The sequence below is a fragment of the Egretta garzetta genome, unplaced genomic scaffold (assembly GCF_000687185.1).
Source record: "Egretta garzetta isolate BGI_Z169 unplaced genomic scaffold, ASM68718v1 scaffold94, whole genome shotgun sequence".
NCBI classification, from domain to species: Eukaryota; Metazoa; Chordata; class Aves; order Pelecaniformes; family Ardeidae; genus Egretta; species Egretta garzetta.
Genome location: NW_009259683.1, coordinates 2,397,411 through 2,417,889, shown reverse-complemented (window position 1 = coordinate 2,417,889; position 20,479 = coordinate 2,397,411). Strand labels below are relative to the sequence as shown.

At 37.1% G+C, this 20,479-nt stretch overlaps 1 protein-coding gene across 1 annotated transcript in view; it reads left to right on the top strand.

Annotated features, from left to right (window-relative positions):
- Window positions 1–20,479, top strand: part of KCNH8 (potassium voltage-gated channel subfamily H member 8) — a 189,365-nt gene that overhangs the window by 73,091 nt on the left and 95,795 nt on the right. Inside the window, exon 3 of the mRNA XM_035894055.1 lies at window positions 9,864–9,995. Coding sequence (XP_035749948.1) covers window positions 9,864–9,995 — 132 coding nt within the window. The remainder of the gene's footprint in view (window positions 1–9,863; window positions 9,996–20,479) is intronic.

Genomic DNA, 20,479 nt, shown 5'->3' with positions numbered 1-20,479 from the left:
CTTAAACTCTGTAGAGTCTCAGGTGAAGCAGTCGGACAAAGCCTGTGAGACAAAACGAGGGGATAAACTTCAGTAAGAAGAAAAAAAAGGCAGTAAAATCCCCTGTGCCCAATGTTATCTAAAACATCTGAGATATTTTGCTGTAATTTAATGAGACTTCAACAAGACTGCTGCTTTCTAACTGGAAGCGCTGCTACTTTGTTCTGATGGCACTCGTGGTGACATTGGCTAATAGCTTCTTTCAATAGCAACATGATTTACTAAAAGCATGATTCACTGAGAAAAGATTTGTTCTCTTAGAAGCACATTGATAAGTAAATAAATCCGTATGAGAGTTTCCTGCTGCTTACTGCATTGTTACAAAGTGATGGGCCCTTCATTGCTTGCAGATGCTTACAGATTTGTGTTTCCACACAGGCACCCTGGGCTTCCAGCTGCACTCAATATGAATGGCTGTTAGTAATGCTGTATGCAGTTGTTTATTTTTTTTTAAGATATATCTCATTATGCTACTTCTTACACATTCATTTTTAGGAAGAGATGTAGGTACTTATTTTGCAGTGGGATGTTTGTACTACATTAAACTGGTCACTCTTCTCCTCACGTTTTCTCACCATTTTATGGCCACACTGAGGTTGCTGATCAGCTATCTTTTATTTCTGTGAGTTTTAAATCTGGCTTTAGCTAAAAGCTCACTTATGTTCCCGTGCTTCACCATGAGTTAGGTTGTTCTTTGGTTAAAGAAAGAACAAAGTACCATTTCTTCTGATGACCACCTGCCTCCCTGCTACTGACTCTTTCTTATTTTTTTCATGAACCCCAAATCCATGCACCAGATCATGGTGCAGACTAACTGCCACCCCCTGTGCTGACAATTGCAATGAGTTTTTGCATTAGCTCCATAGTTTTTTAGAAGAACAGCAGGAGGCTCATGTTAGCACTGTCTATTGGACCCTCTCGCTGATTTGGCTAGGGAATTGCAAAAGTAGTCTGATTTTACAGAGCAGTTAAGTCATTAAAAGGTTAAAACCTACTACTTTCCAACTGGCAAGGTTACTATAATTATTTTCAGTGGGCAGGCTGAGAGTCTGTTTACAGCATGTGCTCACATGGATTCAAGTGGTGAACTGGGAAGATTAATCCTCTCTACAGCGTTATGTAATTTGTCAGTGTGTGTTTCAAAACCCTTCTGTACAAAAACCATAAACCTGACAGGATGGAGGTATCAATCCAGATCCATGACTCGACCCCTTCTCAGGTCCCAGCTTTAGCCCTTTCTTTCCAGAAAGGTGCCAGTAGGCAGCATGTCAAGTGCAGGTTAAAGTTCTTGAATCGTGGGCTCAACCAAAAATCCTCAAACTTGCTTAAAACTTCTGCTAATATTAACAGATAAAACTGAAATAATAGACAGGAACTATAGAGACACCGATATTCTTCCTAAGCAAAAAAACTTCTCCCACCTAACCTTGTGGAAAAGCAATAGAAAATAAGTTATTTATTTCTAAAATCGAGATTTGCAATGTAAAGTGGACAGCTAACCAGCAGAATCCCCTCTTCCTCCATGTAATGTCTGTTGAAAACTTTATGAATAAGCATGAGGCTGTGACCAGCACCTCTCCCAGCACTGGGAGACCTTCTATTCTGCAGACTCCAGGCTTTCTGTTTCTAGGGGCTGCCACTGCCAGAGACGCCAGAATCAGGGTCAAAAAAATATCTCACATGAAGATATTTTTGTTTATATTGTTATCACTTGTTATTTGAAACTGCTAAAGTGGAAAATATTCTTTACAAGTGGAGTGGTCTGTTTTGGTAGTGGTGTCCTTTTGCTTACAGGAAACTCTTTGAAGCTTCTTTTTATGAGAATAAAATAATAAGCTTAAAAGCACAGTAATGTCATTTGAAAACATGGTTGTGTTCAGATGAATGTGGGCTACACCTCCTCCTGGTGTCAAAATATCAGACACAATTTCAAAAATATTAGGTGGGTATCTTATAGGGAGAAACTGAGAGAAATTTTAAAATGTGTATAAATACATGTATTTTCATATCTATATGTGTATATATGTAAATACATATGCATCCATACATACATGTATACAAAAGATCATCCCAGCTTAAGAAAATTTCTTCCTTTTTTTCCAAAGTACAAAATTACATCCCTCAGTAGACTAAGAAATCATATTTACTGCTGTGGTTACATCTATAGGTTGGATTAGGAGCTCTGAAAATCCAAAAGGAATAAGGACTTGCTTATTTTGGCATTTCTGAATTCAAAGTAATGAAAAAAAAGCAAAATTCAACTGAAGAAAGTAAAGACTGAACTGCTCAGGAAAGATTGAGCCTACTTCTGTCCAACAAAGATATTGAAGAAACAGTATTTTTTTGTTATTTTTGTTGAGATTTTTTTTGTTAGGGTTTTTTTTTACACTTTAACTATACATATTGGATATTTATTTATATAAATAGACTGTCTCAATTAGTACTTTGTCAGGACTTAGCTGACATATTATACAGTTATGATTGTGGTAGCATAATGAGCATTGGAGGTGGAGGAAGAGTAAGTTGCAGACTGATAATATTTATGAATCTGTCCTGAAGCTTTTTGTATTTAAACAGAATGCATTTCATTGACTTAATTGAGTTTTTAGATAATCCTGTGTATTTTGCTAATTGTTATAAATGTAACCTGGTAAATGTATTACATCAGGGAAGTATTTATCTCCTTAAATACAGTTTTCTTTTCTAATCTGGATGGAGATAGGAAAAGGAAATTAGAGCAGACAAAAAGTAAGTAGTATACATAAGGATAATGAATGTCACATGGCTTTAACAGGCATCGCTTAGCTTCTCTGCTTTTGCGCAATGAAAACTCAAATGGAACTAGAGGATTTTGAAACAGAGTTTCATTAAGTGGGAAAGATAGTGGAGTTATAAAAGGGGAGACAGGAAAGCTGAGTAAAGAAAGCTGAAATGTAGATGTGTTGGAGCTCATAAATTAGTTTGCATAAAATGCTCACTGCAGACTGTGCCAGCTGTTGCATACAACAAACGGAAAGAACACTAAGGCTGGAAAAATCACACGATCAAACTAGGAGCTGCTGTAACAGAGGCAGTCCATGTCCACAGAGTAATACATGGAGACTTTGAGGTGGTGAGCTAAGCCTCTCTCTGCTCAACACTGGTAGTTTGCAGGGAAGGCAAGGATAGGAAGTTGCTGTGCTGAAAAGTGTCTTCTATTAGAACATCCTTTCCCTCTTTCCCATCATGGCAATGATGGCAAAAAAAGTTAGACATGCTGGGCAACATGATATACAAGTTGCTGAGTTACCTGGTATCAGAGGGAGCAGAGCATGGGGGCACGGAAAAGAGGGTGGAAACACATGGAGGGGGGATTTGCGCATTCTCTGATGAGATGTGATAGATTTGAATGATTTCATGTGGTACTCCATAGCCTATACAGAAGGATGCAGGGATATTTTTAATGGGAGTTTCTAAATCAGTGCCACAGGATTAACACTTACTTATTCATACTGAAATGCAATTTTTACTTTGTTATTAAGGTGTCTTACCTATCACCTTTCCTCTACCAAGTTCTTAGGATACCACTGTATTTCTTGTTTGAGACATGTTGGAATGTATTTACATTGACTGTTAAAACTTGCAGGGAAGGTTACTTGCAGGATACAAGCATGACCTCTTGGCCATACAGAACCTGAGCAAATAAGTTCTTGAGCCTTCTTTTATTACTCCTGTGAAAGCATTAGCACAACCATCAGTGACCATATAAGCCAGTTACCTGATATGTGTTCATGTTAGTTACAACATCATCCGACCAAAGACTGTCACTAGGATGGAGCACACAGTGTGTCATCTACAGTAGCAGAATTCAAGGAAGAAATGGATAGGTTTTGTTAATACATACATGTGATTTCTGCAGAGATGATGGAGAAGAATGAGGTGCTTATTTGCTTAATGCAGCAAAACCTTGCATTAGCTGTGTTAATTGATCATTGTCAAAGATGTGATATTTACAAGTGAGAAAGTGCTCTAATTATAGCTGTACTTTTCCTTCCAGCTCTATTCTCTTCCTGTTTAGTTCAGTTGCATTTTCTTAAAGCATTTTTTTCTTCATGAGGAGAGCACATTGCTCTCCTCAACAAAATGTTGACAACTTGTCAAAACCACAGACCATTAAAACCCAAATGTTATCAGTGACACTGGGAATCTTTAGATAAGTTAATGAAAGAGCCAGTTTGGTTTCCCCAGGCAAAATCTTTGGCATCCTGATCTGTCAGTCTTGGAGTCCACACTTTCTGCAGTGGGAAAATGGAAATGATCAGGCTAAAACTTCTCCGGCAATATCATGTATCCAGCAGCAGGTTTATTTTGCTAACTGTTAGTAACTCTGTGAAAGAGATTGTGTTGTAATGCCAGAGATTTAGCATCAACCTTATTGACAAGTTATTATACTTATCTATATGAAATATTTTTATCTTTGTCTTTTACATAACAAATCCCTGGAAACAGGGTGGTGTGGTTTAGTTTTTTTTTTAAAGGCTTCGTTTGCCTCTGCTTAAAAGAACATTTAGTTTATCAAGTCTGGTAAGTACTGAAATGTACTGAAAGTAAAGTATGAAATGTAAAGAAATGTGACAGATTTATGATGCCTTATGCAGCCTAATTCTGCCCTCTTATGCATATATATCAGGATAATTGTTATTTGAAGATTGATTGTTTTGTGCCAGAAGACCCGTGTATCTACCATGCAAAACATTTACTCTTTCTATTTTTCTTCAGGTACTTGGTTTCTTAGACTATTAAACATTTCATTTGGTTAGTCTTGTATGTTATGTGCAGATGCAGAGCTTTGTGAAAGAGCTCCACATCTTAATTCCTCTTCCTCTCACCACAGAGAGGTGGAGATGAATCACAGGAATTTGTTCATTTGTTATTTCCTGCCCTTGAGTGATGGAAGGGGCAATACAAGCTGACTCAGGGTCTGTCTTGAGGGTGGTGTAGCAAGCAAAGTCCTGAGAAAGTGAAGCTGACACATAGCAGAAAAAGGAAGGCTGAAGCTTGTCTGCCTGGAAGAATCTACTCCCAGGCTGTCTAGAGCAAAAGGAGAACATAGCTTTGCATCAGTATCACTGGTTCTAAGTAACTCATAGGAATTTGTGTGGCTAGAAGATACTTACTGCAGAAAAGCTCAAATAAAATTTTGGGAAGATGGATGCAGAATTCAATTATTTTATTAAAGAATTAAAAAAGCTGGGTGTCAGTAATCCTATTCCATTTCTATATTATGGTACCTTTGCAATACCTAAATATCCACCAAAGATTTCCATTCTGAGTATTTCATTGATCATTGTCTAGGGTGGGCATGACTAAAGATTGAGTGAGTATAACTGTACATTGAGTACACAAATCTCATCAATAGAGGTAATGGTCTAAATCTGTTCCTTGGTTTAAGCAGGCCTTATTTTCTTATGAAAGGTATGCTTGCCTCTGAAGGTTGTTTGCATTCTGATGGCCATGTTTTGTATAAAATCTTCCTTTTAAATTCCCTGGTTTGTTGTCCTCAGACAGAAGTCAAAACAAAGGTCAGACTTATAGCTGTTGGAACGAGGAATGGTAGAAAAGGGTGGTTGATAGAGTGACCATAAAGCACTCTCTTTTTTATGTATATATAAAAGGTGGACTATAGCCAAATTGCTTTCTGATAAGAGTATGCTTCGTTTGGTCTCTTTTCTCCTTTCCCGTGATGTGCTTATATAAGCCTTGAGGATATTAAAATATATTTTGAATCTTCAGTTCATAACGCAAAAGAAAGATTAGACTCTTTCTCCAAGAGTGGTGGCTTGGAGCAATAAAGAAAGTCTGTATATAAATAAACCTCCATAAGAAATTTCTTTGATAGACGACTCCTGACAATACAGAAGACCTTTGTATGCACCATCTGAAGCAGGGAAGGAATTTCTGTCTCACAGATGAGTGCACTCAAAAGAACTGTAACAAAAGAGGGCACTACTTTTTTGATGAGTAGAAAGTTCTTTTGGCTTACAGAATTATATGATGCTGGCTTTCAGTAAAAACTATGTAACGGATTGCATTCGATCAGTATATATTTCCAAGAATGCTCCTCAATAGCAAAAGATTGAAATATCTGAATAGTGAAAGCAAGCACACTGTTCTTGCAGAGTACAAGCTCATACTGACCTAGTCCTGACCTGAACTGGATCATCTCCTCTAGTTCTGAAGAGTACTTCGTATTCATTTGGTCCTTTCAGTGTAAAGACAGGAAAACAAAAATCAAACCAACAAGCTCAATTTTGGACTTCTGAAGATTGATTGTATAAGTAATGCCAAGACTGACAGCTCCACCATGCAGGGTGCTGGCCTGGAACTCTTCAGGAGAGGAGTAGCCTGTGCATGTATTGGATATGTGTTTTCTTTAGTGGTGCATACCATTTTTTATCCATATTTGCTTTGCTTAGTCAAAATATTTTCAGAGCTATTTACAAAGGAGGAGGAAGATAATAAGGAGAGATAAGAAGAGAAAATATGATGGAAGAGATATAGGAAATGACATTTAATAATGACAGGATGTGGAACAATTTCAATGACCAGTGTTCACTTGTAAAGAATTCAAATGCATTTTGATTATAAGAAGAGGAAAAGAATTAAAACATGAAACATGGCATACAGGCAGAATTTAACTTTACAAGAAATAATTTGGCCAGTTTAAGAGTTATAATGATATTTTGTAGAGATCTGTGATTCTGTTTTTAAGGAGGAAGATAAAATTGCTTAATGCTTCTTCTCTTTGAATGATCACTTCGGGTTGATAGGGTGATGGCTCTTTGTAACGTTTCTGACAGTTAACAGCACTGAGAAGTTTTTCCCGGGTGTTTTGATAACAAAATCAAATCTGTATGAAAAAGAATTAAGGACAGAAAATTAAAATGTAAAAAGGAACAGTAGATATATCTTGCTTCTGACATCAGTTCTACCTTCTTTTAAAAGGGCTTCTTTGCTTGCTCTGTCTTCAACCTCAAAATAAGAATATTTAAACCCAATATAAAACCAGTCTGCTTCCTCCCATGATTTTGCTCTCCTTCTGCAGTCTCCTTTCCTCCTGTTCCCAATTCCACCTCTCCCTTCTTTAAATACCTTAAGTGGAAGCATTACCTGATGACTGAACTAATAACGTTACTCTCAAAGCTGCCTGTCTGCCTCTTGGAAAGTTTGACTGGGATGGAGAGGGCCAGATGAATTTCCTTTGAAGCGTATTTTTGTCCCTTCAACTGTGGTTGCCCTTCCAAAGAAAAACTGCTCTTTCACCTCCCATGCTTGCCTACAGCCTTCAACAGGCAGTCAGGGAACTTCCAGTTGAAAATTTAAATTAGAAAGCTGAATTCATGATCATAGAATCATAGAATCATAGAATGTTTAGGGTTGGAAGGGACCACTAGTGGTCATCTAGTCCAACCCCCCTGCAGTGAGCAGGGACACTGCTAACTAGATCAGATTGCTCAGAGCCCCATCCAACCTGGCTTTGAATGTTTCCAGGGATGGGGCCTCCACTACCTCTCTGGGCAACCTGTTCCAGTGTTTTACCACTCTTATTGTAAAAAATTTCTTCCTTACCTCTAGCCTGAACCTACCCTGTTCTAGTTTAAAACCATTTCCCCTTGTCCTAACACAGCTGGCCCTATGAAAAAGACGTTCCCCATCTTTCCTATAGGCCCCCTTTAGGTACTGGAAGGCCGCAATCAGGTCTCCCCGTAGCCTCCTTTTCTCCAGACTGAACAAGCCCAACTCTCTCAGCTAGTCCGGCGGGGGTGTCTTGCGGACCTTTGTGCCTCCTCCAATGTGGATAGGTCAACACCTACCCCACCTATCGTCTTCTCTTCCACCTCTAGAGCCTCAAACCTGTTACACAGAGGCACCTGGGGGGAAGCAGTGGGCACAGAAGGGGTTCTTCTCCTGCCCCGACTACACACCAGTTTCCATTCCCTACTCTCTGTTGAGACCCTTCCTTCGTCCTGATGAGTGGGGGATACTAGTTCCCTTTGATCTGGGGCCTTTTTTGGTGTCTGCTCCTGCACAGATTTCTGGGATGACAGGGTGCGGCTCCACCAGTCTATTTCCTGCTCTGCTTCCCTGATTGTCCTTAGCCTGTCTACATCTTCCTTTAGCTCCGCCACCAGGCGGAGTAGGTAGTCTACCTGCTCACATCTTATGCAGGTGTCACCTGTGCTGTTGCTCGCTTCCAGCGCCAACTGGTGGCACTCCCTGCAGCCAGAGACCTGGACCGCTGCGTGCTTTCCAAGGTCCTCAGTCTGCGTTGAGGCGTCCTTTCTGACCAACTGATTGGATCTAGCCTTCTGACGGGGGGGTGCCATGGCTGAGCTTCCTCTTAGTAGCTGAGTTTCCTGAGCCTGGGAGCTAGGAGAGGGCCCTCGCCCTGCCCGCGTGAACTGCCTGCGCAAACTGCCGCGCCACGCCCTTCTGACGCGCCACGCCCTGTTTGCCCGTCCTGTTCGCCGCGCTCCGGGTGATCTTGGTGTGTCCAGTTCATTTTCAAGACTGCAGAGTTCAGAAGACAGAGAATAGAGTGGGAAGTGACTAACCTGCTTACTCTTCCTAAGGGCCATTCCAAAGCTCAGCAGATCATTTGGCAGTAGACAGTTGTGACAGCAGTGGTCCAGAGATCTATTCCTGTTTCCTTTTATAAATGAAAGTAGACTTGTTCTTCTAAATTAATGCCAAAAAAGTATGTTGGAAAGGAATGTGATTATGGAAGTGTAAAGACATGCCCAAAAAAAGAAGTTTAAAACTAAAACAGTAATTCTGTAATGGTACTTATATATCTTACAAATAAAATTAGTAGTCTGATGGTGGGTGGAGGTAGTTATTGCTGGTACCCAAAAAATGAATAACACAAAAGCCTGGCACTGGGTTGAATGATCCCAGAATGGATGGGATTGGGATCTTGGGTGTTTGCTAAGATCTCTGTTATACTTCCAGTGCATTACCAGCAAGTAGGCATTCATTATCTTCTGTTCTGGGTGGTCTGCATTAACAGCAAACTTACGAATGATGTTATTGGAACTGAACAATATACCTTGCAAACAGAACATGTGACACAATCAGTGACAATAACTATTTTAATCAGTAAAATTATGTAGCAAGTGTGGGCAGAGAAAGGTTGACATGAATTTAGAATATTGCCACACTCAGTGCTGTCTAACCTAAGTCTTAGCAAGGAGAACATTATAGACAAGGAAGATGGCTGATAATTTTATAGATGAGGTGTGGTATTTATAAATCTCACCATTTGTAAGATGCAATGAGTTAAGTCTGTTGTCTGATTAGTTTAAATATCTTTGAATTAGTGGAATGGTGCTCTGACTATCAGGTCTTCTGCCAAGAGGTTTTAATGAGCATCAAGTCAGATGATTAAGGTAGAATGACTCTATAGTAAACATGGAAGCTTCAGATGTCACGTTAACAAAGCAAAAGCTATTCCAGTAAAATAAGCAACATCAGTTGAGAGTTCAAAAGAAAGCATGGTTTCAGAGGAGTAAGCAGCTTCATTAAACTCTATTAATGATCCCTGTAGATAAATTTTACATTTAAATTAATGCCTTGATTCTAGAGAAAACAGTATTACTGAGCTTCAACCAATGATGCAAACGGATTTACATGAGCTGAACATCTGTGATTCCCTGACTACTGACCTCCTAAATAAGATTTTTTTTTTTTTGAATTACATTAGTTGTAGATTTAGTAGTATGCTTTTTTTCATCTCTCTGTTAATAGACAGCTGTTTGAATTAAATTCATTCTTTATCCTTGCAGGGTCTTCATTCTGGTGCCTACTGGATATTGTTCCTATAAAGAATGAAAAAGGAGATGTAGTACTCTTTCTGGCCTCTTTCAAAGACATAACAGACACAAAAGTGAAGATTGCTGCAGAAGACAAAAAGGAAGGTTTGTGTGAATTGCAACAATATTGATAAGAACCAACATTTATAAGTTTTTTGAGAGTCATAACTACATGAACTCTCTCTCTCATGTACACTTTTCAATATAGAGACCTCCTAGCTTTCCAAAGAAGAAATTAATATGACATGGAAGGATAAATAATCTGTTGAAGTTCTTATTTGTAATTTTTTTTAATTTATTTTTATTTACATATTGGCCCACATTCCGTAAACATGGAATCCAGGGGACAAAGCGCTTTGTCCTCAAAATTAGATATTTTTTTTTTAATGTACCATGATTTAACTTATTTACTTTCTGGATTTTTAGAGCTATGTTTTGGAAAAGCTAGACCTTCTCAAGCATTCCTTATGCAAATCTGATTTCAGCATGGCTGAGAGATGAATGAATGCGTTTTTTCATGTTTTTCTATAAGCAGAACATACATCTTTAGAAATTATTTTGCCTGTTGAGAAGCATGAGTGTTCTTATGTCATCTAATTTTCATTACATTATATGAAAGTAAAAGATTTATTATGTCTTTATGAATATCCAATAATATAAAAAATACATTCTCACATTTATTTGCTTCTGAAATTAAATAATGCAAGGATTTTCTCATGAATTTGGAAAAAGATTGTGTTATGCTAATGACTCACAGCTGCCATAAAATAATTTTGACTGTGTAGTGTAGTTGATTTTTGCTAAATTCTGCTAACGCAAAGTAAAGGCAGTGAAGAGAGATGGAGGTTAAGCAGTCAGCATTGACCTGTGTTGTGTACCAAAGGCAGTGGTTCCAGAGTTAGATTTTGTAAAGGTATACAGAGCTAAGACTTTAGGATTGCAATTTTTTGATGTTAAAGGAACTGTTAGAGAAAGTTTATCTGGAGAGGGTAAATGAATTCTGTAGAATTTTGTTACTGTTGAATTTTCCAATTTGGTACCGCTCTGGGATTTAATTAAATTTTTCACCCTATGATAGTGATTTGCTCTCTGCATATCTCAGAAACTACATAGATATGGCCTTATGACTCCTTTTCTCCTTATGGGTTTCTGTTCCCTAGGGGAACAATTAGGAACAATTAGAAACAATTAGTTTTCAACTTTTTCTGATTTTAAATATTAGCTTTTCAATAAAATAGTTAATTTCAGTTACAGAGAAGTATAATTCAGCATTCTTTTGCAACATTTTAGTACTTTAAAACAGAAAATATTATGCTTCCCTGAGTTATTGAATATTCTTAAATTTATGCTAAGAGTCTCTGCCTCTTCTGTACATTTGGACAAATAATTTCACCTTTGTCTTACTTTTTAAGCCCTGAATAATGGAGGGGCTTTTTTTTGCATCCTTCACTTTTTTCACCAAACATATTTGAGAATTTCTGAGCTGGAAGACTGAAAAAAAGGTTTTGAAGTAGTACACAAGTACATTTTGCAGTTTTTCCTTACATCCAGTTTCAACCAATCACTTCACCTTGGAGTAAAGTAGTTAAAATACAGAACATATTTTATCTAGTTTCTCCTTAAGCCTTAGAAAACTTGACACTCTAGGAAAGTTTCAGGGACATAGTTCGTTAAAACATCACATCTGGGGCCATGTAGAAGAGATTGTCAGAACATCTGTGCTCTAAAGGCTAATGATTTACCTTATGAGAGATGCAAATTTTCAGGATACACTCAGTGAGAAATCACATTTGGTATGCCAGTGATGACTTGAAATAGGTATATCACTGATTACTTGTAAAATGACAGCTATTGTTTATCTGATAAACATTTTATAGCTGCATGCTTATTTTAGGATGGATTAAAATGATCTTCAGCTTTTGATGTGGATTCGTGTCAAATTGTAAATCTAAGCAGATTTTCACTCATGTTTGCTGTTGCACATTTAAATATTAATACTGCTCCTACTGTGTACCGGCAGAGGAATACACTTATGCAGAGCTACCTTACACCAGCGAATGTCCATGCAACTGCTGGCAGCTTATGAATAGTGATATTTAGCTGTCTTGTACAATGTACTCATTAGAACGCAATCCTGAAACTTGATTATTCCTTCCCTTTATACTCATTTTAAAACCATTTTATGCTATGATGATATTTGCATCGTGGCAACAGAAAGTAGGACTTAGTGTGGGGTTTTGCCAAATACACTGTTTTATATAATATAGTGAGATAAGAAACAGGATTTAACCATTTATTCAAAATATTTACAAACAATTCCAGCATTTTAATTTTATGTAAATCTACCTAGCTATATAAAAGTAAATTTAATGGTATGCTAGCTCTTTGAGTAACATTCAAATTCTTCCTATGCAGAGTGATTCACTAGTAATTCACAGTGGTGAACCTTTTCACCACTGTCAGAAAAGAATTCCCAGTATGATCTATGCAACTAATTCAGTATCTGAATTTTCAGAATGGTTAACTTCTAGAAGTAATTGAGTCTTCTTTACTTAGGCCACAACCACTATCAAGGCATGTAGGATGCACCTTCTATTAACAGAAAATTGAGTTTGCATTTTTTTTAAAGTATTAAAGATCTTTTTTAATGTTTAGTGATTAACATCCATTGCAAAGTGATTTATACACATTGATGGATATTATTTTCATAGTTAATATTGCTAAAAAGGTAATGTTACTTTTTCAAAGATTACTGAATTTGTCCTTTCAAAAAATCAGATAACTTACAAACCTGGCGTTGAAAGCCAGATCTTCCTATAAGATAATTGCCATTATGCACAGTTTTCTATTGCCTTTTTGTCATATCTCTTGCAGTTGGATTGTGGATAGGAAGGAGAACTTAGATACAAACACGTTCAGTGTGAAATTCTTCTGCCCATGCAAGGCTGCTGTATTAATCTTTTGTGTCAGTCTCTCTCTTCTCTGTTCTGCCCAGAACACACTTTGATAATTTGTATAGAACATTAATAGTCACATTCCATCTCCCTTTAATATCTAAACTGTTTAGAAAGTTTATCTAACAAAATTCCTTCATGTTCCTTTGCTAAGCCTGCCCCAGACCCCTTGGCATTCCACCAATACTCTATAGTAATACAGTCTCCCTGGTTGTGCCTCCAAAAGTCTTCTCCAGACTCATTCTTACTCATGTCTTTCCTACCTTTGATACTATCTGTTTCTTCCATAAAATCTTGTTCTCCTTGTATGTTCACAATGACACCTTCCTGAGCTTTATCTCCTGGGTTTATGGTCTCTCTTTTCCTGTGGATTGTCTTTTTACTTTTGAAGACCTCAGGAGTTGATACTGTCTTCGATTTTCTGCAGACCTTTTCTTATCTATTTTATCTCACCTCTTCACACAACTTCACTTGCTCCTTTGTGCCAATGCGCCTTGCAAAAGTCCACTTTTTTGCCTGATTTCCCTTTACCCAGCGCAAATGTCAGATGTCGTCTGTGACCTTTTCTTTTGAATGTTTCATTCTAAATACAAATTTAACTGAATTTTTTCCTGCTCCTCTTCTGTATAAAAGTTTCCAGTGAAATCAGTCCTATCAGCCAATGGGAAAAGTAGACTTTGTCCTAAGACTTTCATATAAGAAAAAGCCAAAACCACATGAAGTGCAACTCTCATATGGCTTCTTTGTTTTGTTTTTTTTTTTTAGGTTAATTTACAATCCTCCTCCCTGACCCTGGCACCCCTTTTAATTGCAATGTTCTTAGAGGCCTCAACTTTTCAATATCAGTAATTTGCTTTCAACAATACATGCTTCCTTTACCTGTAAGTTTATTGTAGAAATACTCTCTGCTTTCAATCTCTTTAATAATACCTATAATCATTTATTATGCTGAAAAGCAACTCAATGGCTTTTCTTCCTAAATTTGGGCTCTTTAATCAAACTGATGGTTTTTTGGTTTTTTTATTTATTTTTATAAACACAATGATTCATTCAGAAACTTTTTCTTAAACTGTTTTATGGGAGATTTATTTTAGCATCCTAACTTACAAAGAGCTACATTTTGGTAAACTGGTTAAGAGATCCATTGTCCTTTTTGGAGAAAACTGATTAAACTGAAAATACCAGATTCCGTATCTGAACTCCAATATGGTATGGCTGGGTCAGTGTTCTTTCATTTCTGCCTGTGCACTTTCCATAATACACTTGGACATGCGCAAGAAATTAGTGAAATTACAAGAATCCCGGTAGTGAAATAAGAAATTAAATTAGTCTGTGACTACTTTTAGATCTATATTCTACATACAAATATGCAATGGGTTTATTCCTCCCAGGTTCAGGACTTTGCACTTTGTTCCTTTGTTGAACTCAGGTTCCTGTTGGTTCATGTCTCCAACCTGTCAAGATCCCTCTGAACCTTCTTGCAGGACAAATATCTGATGTAACAACTCCTTACTGCCAGATTGTATCATCTGCAAACTTGCTGAGAGTGCACTTTTCCCCATTTTCTAGGTCATTAATGAAGATGTTAAACAGTATTTGCCACAGCATCAATCCCCCAGTCATAATTCTATTGAGTGGCTTCCAGCTTGACTTCATGCTGTAGATCACAACTTTTTGAGCCCAGCAGTTCAATCAGTAGTCAGTCCACCTCACCACTTCCTCACTTGTTTGTTGGTCATCATCTTCTCCCTATACTGGTCCTAGTTTGAAGGCCTTCTTGCCAGGTTGGCCTGTCTGTAGGCAAAGATGCTTTTACCCTAGTAATAATGTGAATTAAAAGCTGGACTTCACCCTTTCCCACGATGGATTAAACTAAGCTGCAGTGTTATGGTTTAACTGGCTAGCTTTCTTATTAATCCTTAGGTCTATACGAATTTCTAAGAAAACAGATTTATTTTGATTATGCATCATTTGTTGGAGGGAGGGGTTGTTCTTTTCAGTGTGCCAGAAGTGAAACACCATGTGCCAAACATTTTGCATTCCAGATTTTTATGTAAAAAATGTCTGTTGGGGTCAGGGATGGGCTCTTTTTTTAAGAAATTCTGCAATGTGCACTTTGATTTATTCTGCTTAATTACTGTCTCAGCTACTTCGTGACTGCTCAAGCTACAGCAGTGTATATTCAGGGCACAACTTCTCATTTTAAAGCTCCTTACACCTGTCAGGAGGCAGAATATTGAGGGAGGGATGTACAGTCACCTAGATGTATGGTATTCAAGGCAGATAAAAGTGTTTCAGGATGCATAGGGCACCATGTAGTTCTGCCAATGGAGGAGGTGGGATAGAAGCACAGTTTTACCCCAACAATTTTCTCCCTTGTGACACAACTCTCTCTAATAGGTAGTAAGAAGCTGGTAAATAAATTATTTTCACACAGTTATGAAATAGTAATTTTTAAGTTGGAATATTTTACCTCATTATAAGAGATTCTGTAACTTTTTAGGTAAAACCTGAGAGAAGGCAGTGGTATGAATAAATGTGGAAATAGTTTAAAGTTAATTCACCTTCAGAGTTCTTCTGCTGAATCTCAGTCTATTAGAAATAGTTGAAGCAAATTGTGTCTACCTGGATTCTTTTTTTTTTTTTTCCCAATTCTGAATTTTATGAGATAGGCCCAAATACTGTCATCTAAAAAAGAAGATTTATTTATTTATTTAGGAGTCTACACCCATCAACCTCCAAACCAGAGGTGAATAAAGGTCCATCCCATCTTCTGGTCTTGGTGTGTCTTTTCCCCTCTACTCTTTTTTTCTTAATGGTGGATTAATCAGCAGCCCAAAATGTGGTTAAGGATTTCTTATCTCATAAGCTTGCTACTGTTTAAAGGTCTTTCTGATCCACAAAACAGTAGTAATGTATACTGTTGCTTTTTTTCTCTGCCTGTTCAAAGCTGAATTTTCTCTGAAGGCACAATATTGAAATGGTGAAAATCATAGAATTGATTCTGTGTAAAATTGGTCCCTTTAAAAATATTCTGTAATAATGTTTAGAGTTTTTCAGCTGGTTATGTGCATTAAGTGCATTTTCTTATTGAATCAGTTAATCAATTAACAGAGTAAAAAAAGCGGCTAGAGGCTAGCCTGGATCCACCATACAGCTAATAGTTCTGTGAATATTTGGTTGTTGTTGACAGAAGGAATGTGTCATGCAACCAGCAGACCTCCTGCAGCCTCTTACTCATGGTAGTGCTTTTATTCTGTCATCTATACCAAAGCAGGCTTTTATCAGTTTTCTCTTTATTGGCAACTGCTGGTGTGCTGTCCCCTAGAGAATAATATCTGAAAGTTAGACAAAGGTTTTAAAATGCCTGGAAAAATTCATACCAGCTTTTCATACAATCTGTTTTTGAAAGTGTTTTTACGTTCATTCAAAATCCTTTTGTATTGCTTTACCCCAATTGTCTTCTTCGGAATTTACTTAGTGGTTTGGGTTTTTTGGGGTTTTTTTTGAGGACTGTCTATGAAATGTATTTTGTGTTAATGATATTGGATATGATTAAGTACCATTGTGTTTCCTGTAGACATCATTGTATTTATTTTATGGCATGTGGGCTATTTATGGGTCTGCAAAGATCACACTTTCTGCTGTGGTTTTCCTTATCTTATGATGCAAATGATGAGGGTTTCTCAAGACATGTATTAAAAGGACAAAAAATTTTGATTGCACTTCTTACAGGAAGCCTCCATAAAGTATTCTGGACTATATCCAATGCTATGCTCTGACTACTCTGATGCACTTTGAAGGAGAGCAGACATAGATTTGGTTTTAATTTGGTCAGTAAGGCTGAGTTTACAGTTATTTTGCATTGCTAGGGCAGCATATACCTAGTAGATTTTATCACAAGTTGCTGGGTTTTATTTTTCTGATTTATACCTAAGAAGTAGAGATAGGTTTGGTTTTTTTTTCCAAAGAGACAAGAAAAGAGTTAAGCCTCTACTTTCTATTAAGTGGAAGACTGATGCTTCATGTTCTTATAAAAACACAAACAGAAAAGTCAACAGTTACGAAGGCATTTGTGTCTGATTGTGCTTTTTTTACTGCAACCTTCCTTTACAAGATTGTAAGTCTTAACCTGTTAAGGGACTAATGTAAGATTGACAAAGAGGTGGTGGTGTTAGCTTCTTTTCTTAGAAAAGACTTCTGAGATTGCCATGTGTGATGGTTGTGGTGCTATATCTAACCTCATTTGAAAGAAAAAAAACAACACAAAAGGACAGCAAGAAGAGTTAAAAATCGTATTACCACTTTTCTGATCCAAGAAAAAGGGGAGTTAAGACTAAATTGCAAAGCATCTTTTTTAAGGGCTATATTTTGGGGGTGTAGGGATTACCATCACACAGGAAGGGGTGTGTAGAAGCGCTAGGAGATAGAGCCCCAGATCTGAGCTTTTTTTAGAACAATGATTTCTTACAGTATCTGGGGAGATGAGAAATCCTTTTGATTTTAAGCATGGGGTAAAAATAAAACAGGTATATTTAAAGTGACTATTTGTGGTCGGATTTACTATTGTATCTTTTTGTTGAGATCAGCCATGCAAAGACAAAAGCAAGTCTGTCAGGTGCCTAAAATTTTTTAAGAATCAGAAAGAAAAAGCTGGGTATTTATAAAAAATAAACTGTCTCCTTCAGAATAGTGATCTGTAAACTGATCTGTGACAGGAAAAGAATGAAGATTACAGACAATAATTACACATACAAAGGCACACCCAGTGAACATCATAATTTACTAAGGATCAGGATTGCCTCTTTTCCTAAAGGTCCTAGGAAGATCAGAAAGCAGGACAATTCACAAATGTAATCCACTGATTTATGTTATAAGCTATGAACATGCTCCAGTGATGGTATTGTCTGATGGCATCTTATCTGTATAGGCAACTCACATTTTTTTCACTGCTAATAACTACAATAAAAAAATCTTTACCATTTCTGTTTGAAAAGAAAAATATTATTACTTCATAATGAATGTCACGCTTTCCTTTTTTATAGGTACTTTTCTGTCTCTAGGAGTTGAGTGACTTCCAATATTAACATAGGGATAGCATTAATCCTTTGCAAATAGTGGAATCAGCATGTGATGGAAGTCACTTGCTCTGCAAATATCCAACTAGTATGGTACTAAGTGCCATATTAAGCTCCACAGCCTGAGCAGGTTAATGAGTACAGAAATCTTAGTGACTGGAACTCTATACCTACTTAGGAGAGAGATGGGATCCATCTAAAGCAATACATTATCAGGCCTATGGCGCATCAAATTTAAAATCTTATAAGGAACTTGTTTGTATTTAAAAAGTGGACAGAAAATGAAAAATCAGTGTCAATAAATACGTAGGAAAAAAGAAACAACTTTAATTGAATATGTGTACATCGACTGTCTCCATAGTAATTATTACCATTCTGGAAAGAGTTGGAGTTGTTGACAGCTTTCATCTCAGTGCTCAGCAGGTAAGAAAAAAGCAAATCTGAGGTTAGGAGCTATTAAGAAAAAAGCTGAAGGCTTTATTACACTATTGTATCAGGCAATTTTACATACATATCTTGAACGTTGCATGTTATTCTGGAAAAAGGAGCTACTAAAAGGATATTTTTAAGAAGGCAAGAGAGATCTAGGAGGGGTAAAGATGACCAGAGATAAAGAACTCTACTTCCATACAGGAAGAGCCTTGTATTGTTGGGAATGCTGAAAGTATTCAAAGAAACTCCACCTGAAGGCACCATACTTGCCTTCTGCAACACAGTTCAATGTGAGTCTTGCAACATATCATCTAGGCTGTTATACCTATCACCTACCAGGATGGACTATCTTGTGCTTGGTAGGTTAAGGACATGGAGAAATATTAGGTATGAGACATGGTGAGGATGAAGCCTTCAGCTAGAGTCCTGAAACTGTTGCTGGCCAGAAACACTACTTTGGGAGGCAATAGAGAAAACTGGATGGTCTCATCCAACATTGCAGTATAGGTTTAGAAAGGGAAGAGAGGCCTGTCAATAGTTTTAAAGATAATTTCAAAGTTGTATGACAAAAACAGACTACTGCACCTTATCCAATGCTACAGTGGAGACCCAATTCAATGGACTTAAATACGTTTTTACTCAGAGAAACAGATAAACACACTGCTCTTGCCCAGAATTTAAATTCACTTTTAAAATATAGTTTGAGTTTTAAATGGTTTGATGATTGAGAAATGAAAATTTTAAAAAATATCATATTCATTTAGTTGAGTATTTTCTGAAATAGTCCTTTCTGGCTTACCTTTCTTTGTTGTAGCTGGCACCTGTATGTGTTGTAGCTCTTTAAGACACCTGCAAGTACCCAGGTTGGAGATGGGGAGGTATGGGGTTTCTCCATCTGCCTCCTCCAGCTTTCCAGTAGCTATTCAGTTTTGCAGTGCAATGTTTTTTCCTTCCTTTTTTTTTTTTTCTTTCTTTTTTTTCCCCTTCTCCTCCTTACTGACACATAAAAAATCCTTATACTGGAGATGGGTCTTCCATGAATTACATGAAACATTCTTCACTGAGAAGTTTTGAAAGTTTCGCTTCCTACACTTTTTTGTTGTGTATGGTTTTGTGTTGTAGAGTCCCAAAAACATCAGTCTCCTATAACTCAAATCTTTCTTGCTTTTCTAGGCAGGTTTCAAGATGTCGGTATTTTGCTTGTTGATAATTTCTGGCTGTACTAATTGGCTTTGGGGTTTTTTCCCTCTTAATTTATATGCATTCAATTGAATTTAATTAAACTTGTTTGACAGACAACTTCTTCCTGTATTCCAATAATTCCTTTTTTCTTAATCTTGACACATCACAAAATGTCTTCTTTCATTTACCCTAGCAACAATTCACTGTAATTCCATCAGAGCTACTGGAGTTACTTTGAATTTACTGCTGTATAAGCAAGATCAAAATTTGATCTCATGATTGACAATTACAAACATTTGAATGGAGGGGAAAAACCACAAACCTTTCCAAAACAGTGTTCAGTCATTACTCTTAATGGATTTCATGTCACTGAGGAATGTGTCAAGTGATTATGCCACTGACCATGTGGTGGGAAAAGAAATCTAAACGCGTTAATATAAGAATTGGATATTACTAATGAGCAAGCTTACAAATTAGCATATTCTGACATAATGGAAGCCTAGTACAAGACAGATTCTTTGCTTTTAAAAAGTATGCCACTAGAGATTTTTTTTTTTCTTTCCCTGAAATAAAAGAGAGTCTAGGAGCACCTTAAGGACATTTTAAGTGGTTGCTCCTAGCCATGCTTGCCTCTGGCCAGTAATCACTGTTTCATTTTCTGAAAAAGTAGAGTGTACATTTTTCTTATCTATGAAATCATGTGTTGTAATTAATTGCTTCTGAGTTCTGTGAAAGCATTCAACAATTAAAACTTTACAGTGATTTTTATTTGCCCTTCAGGGGAGGGATTTTGTTTTCTTAACTGCAAAAAATTAAGCAAAACTAAGAAAAGGTGCACATAATCTTTACCTCTAGCCCTATTTTTACCAAAGTCTAAAATGTCAGTACTTCAGCTCCAAAAGTTTAAAGTGCCATTTTCTGATGTTTAATGGACACTTACTTC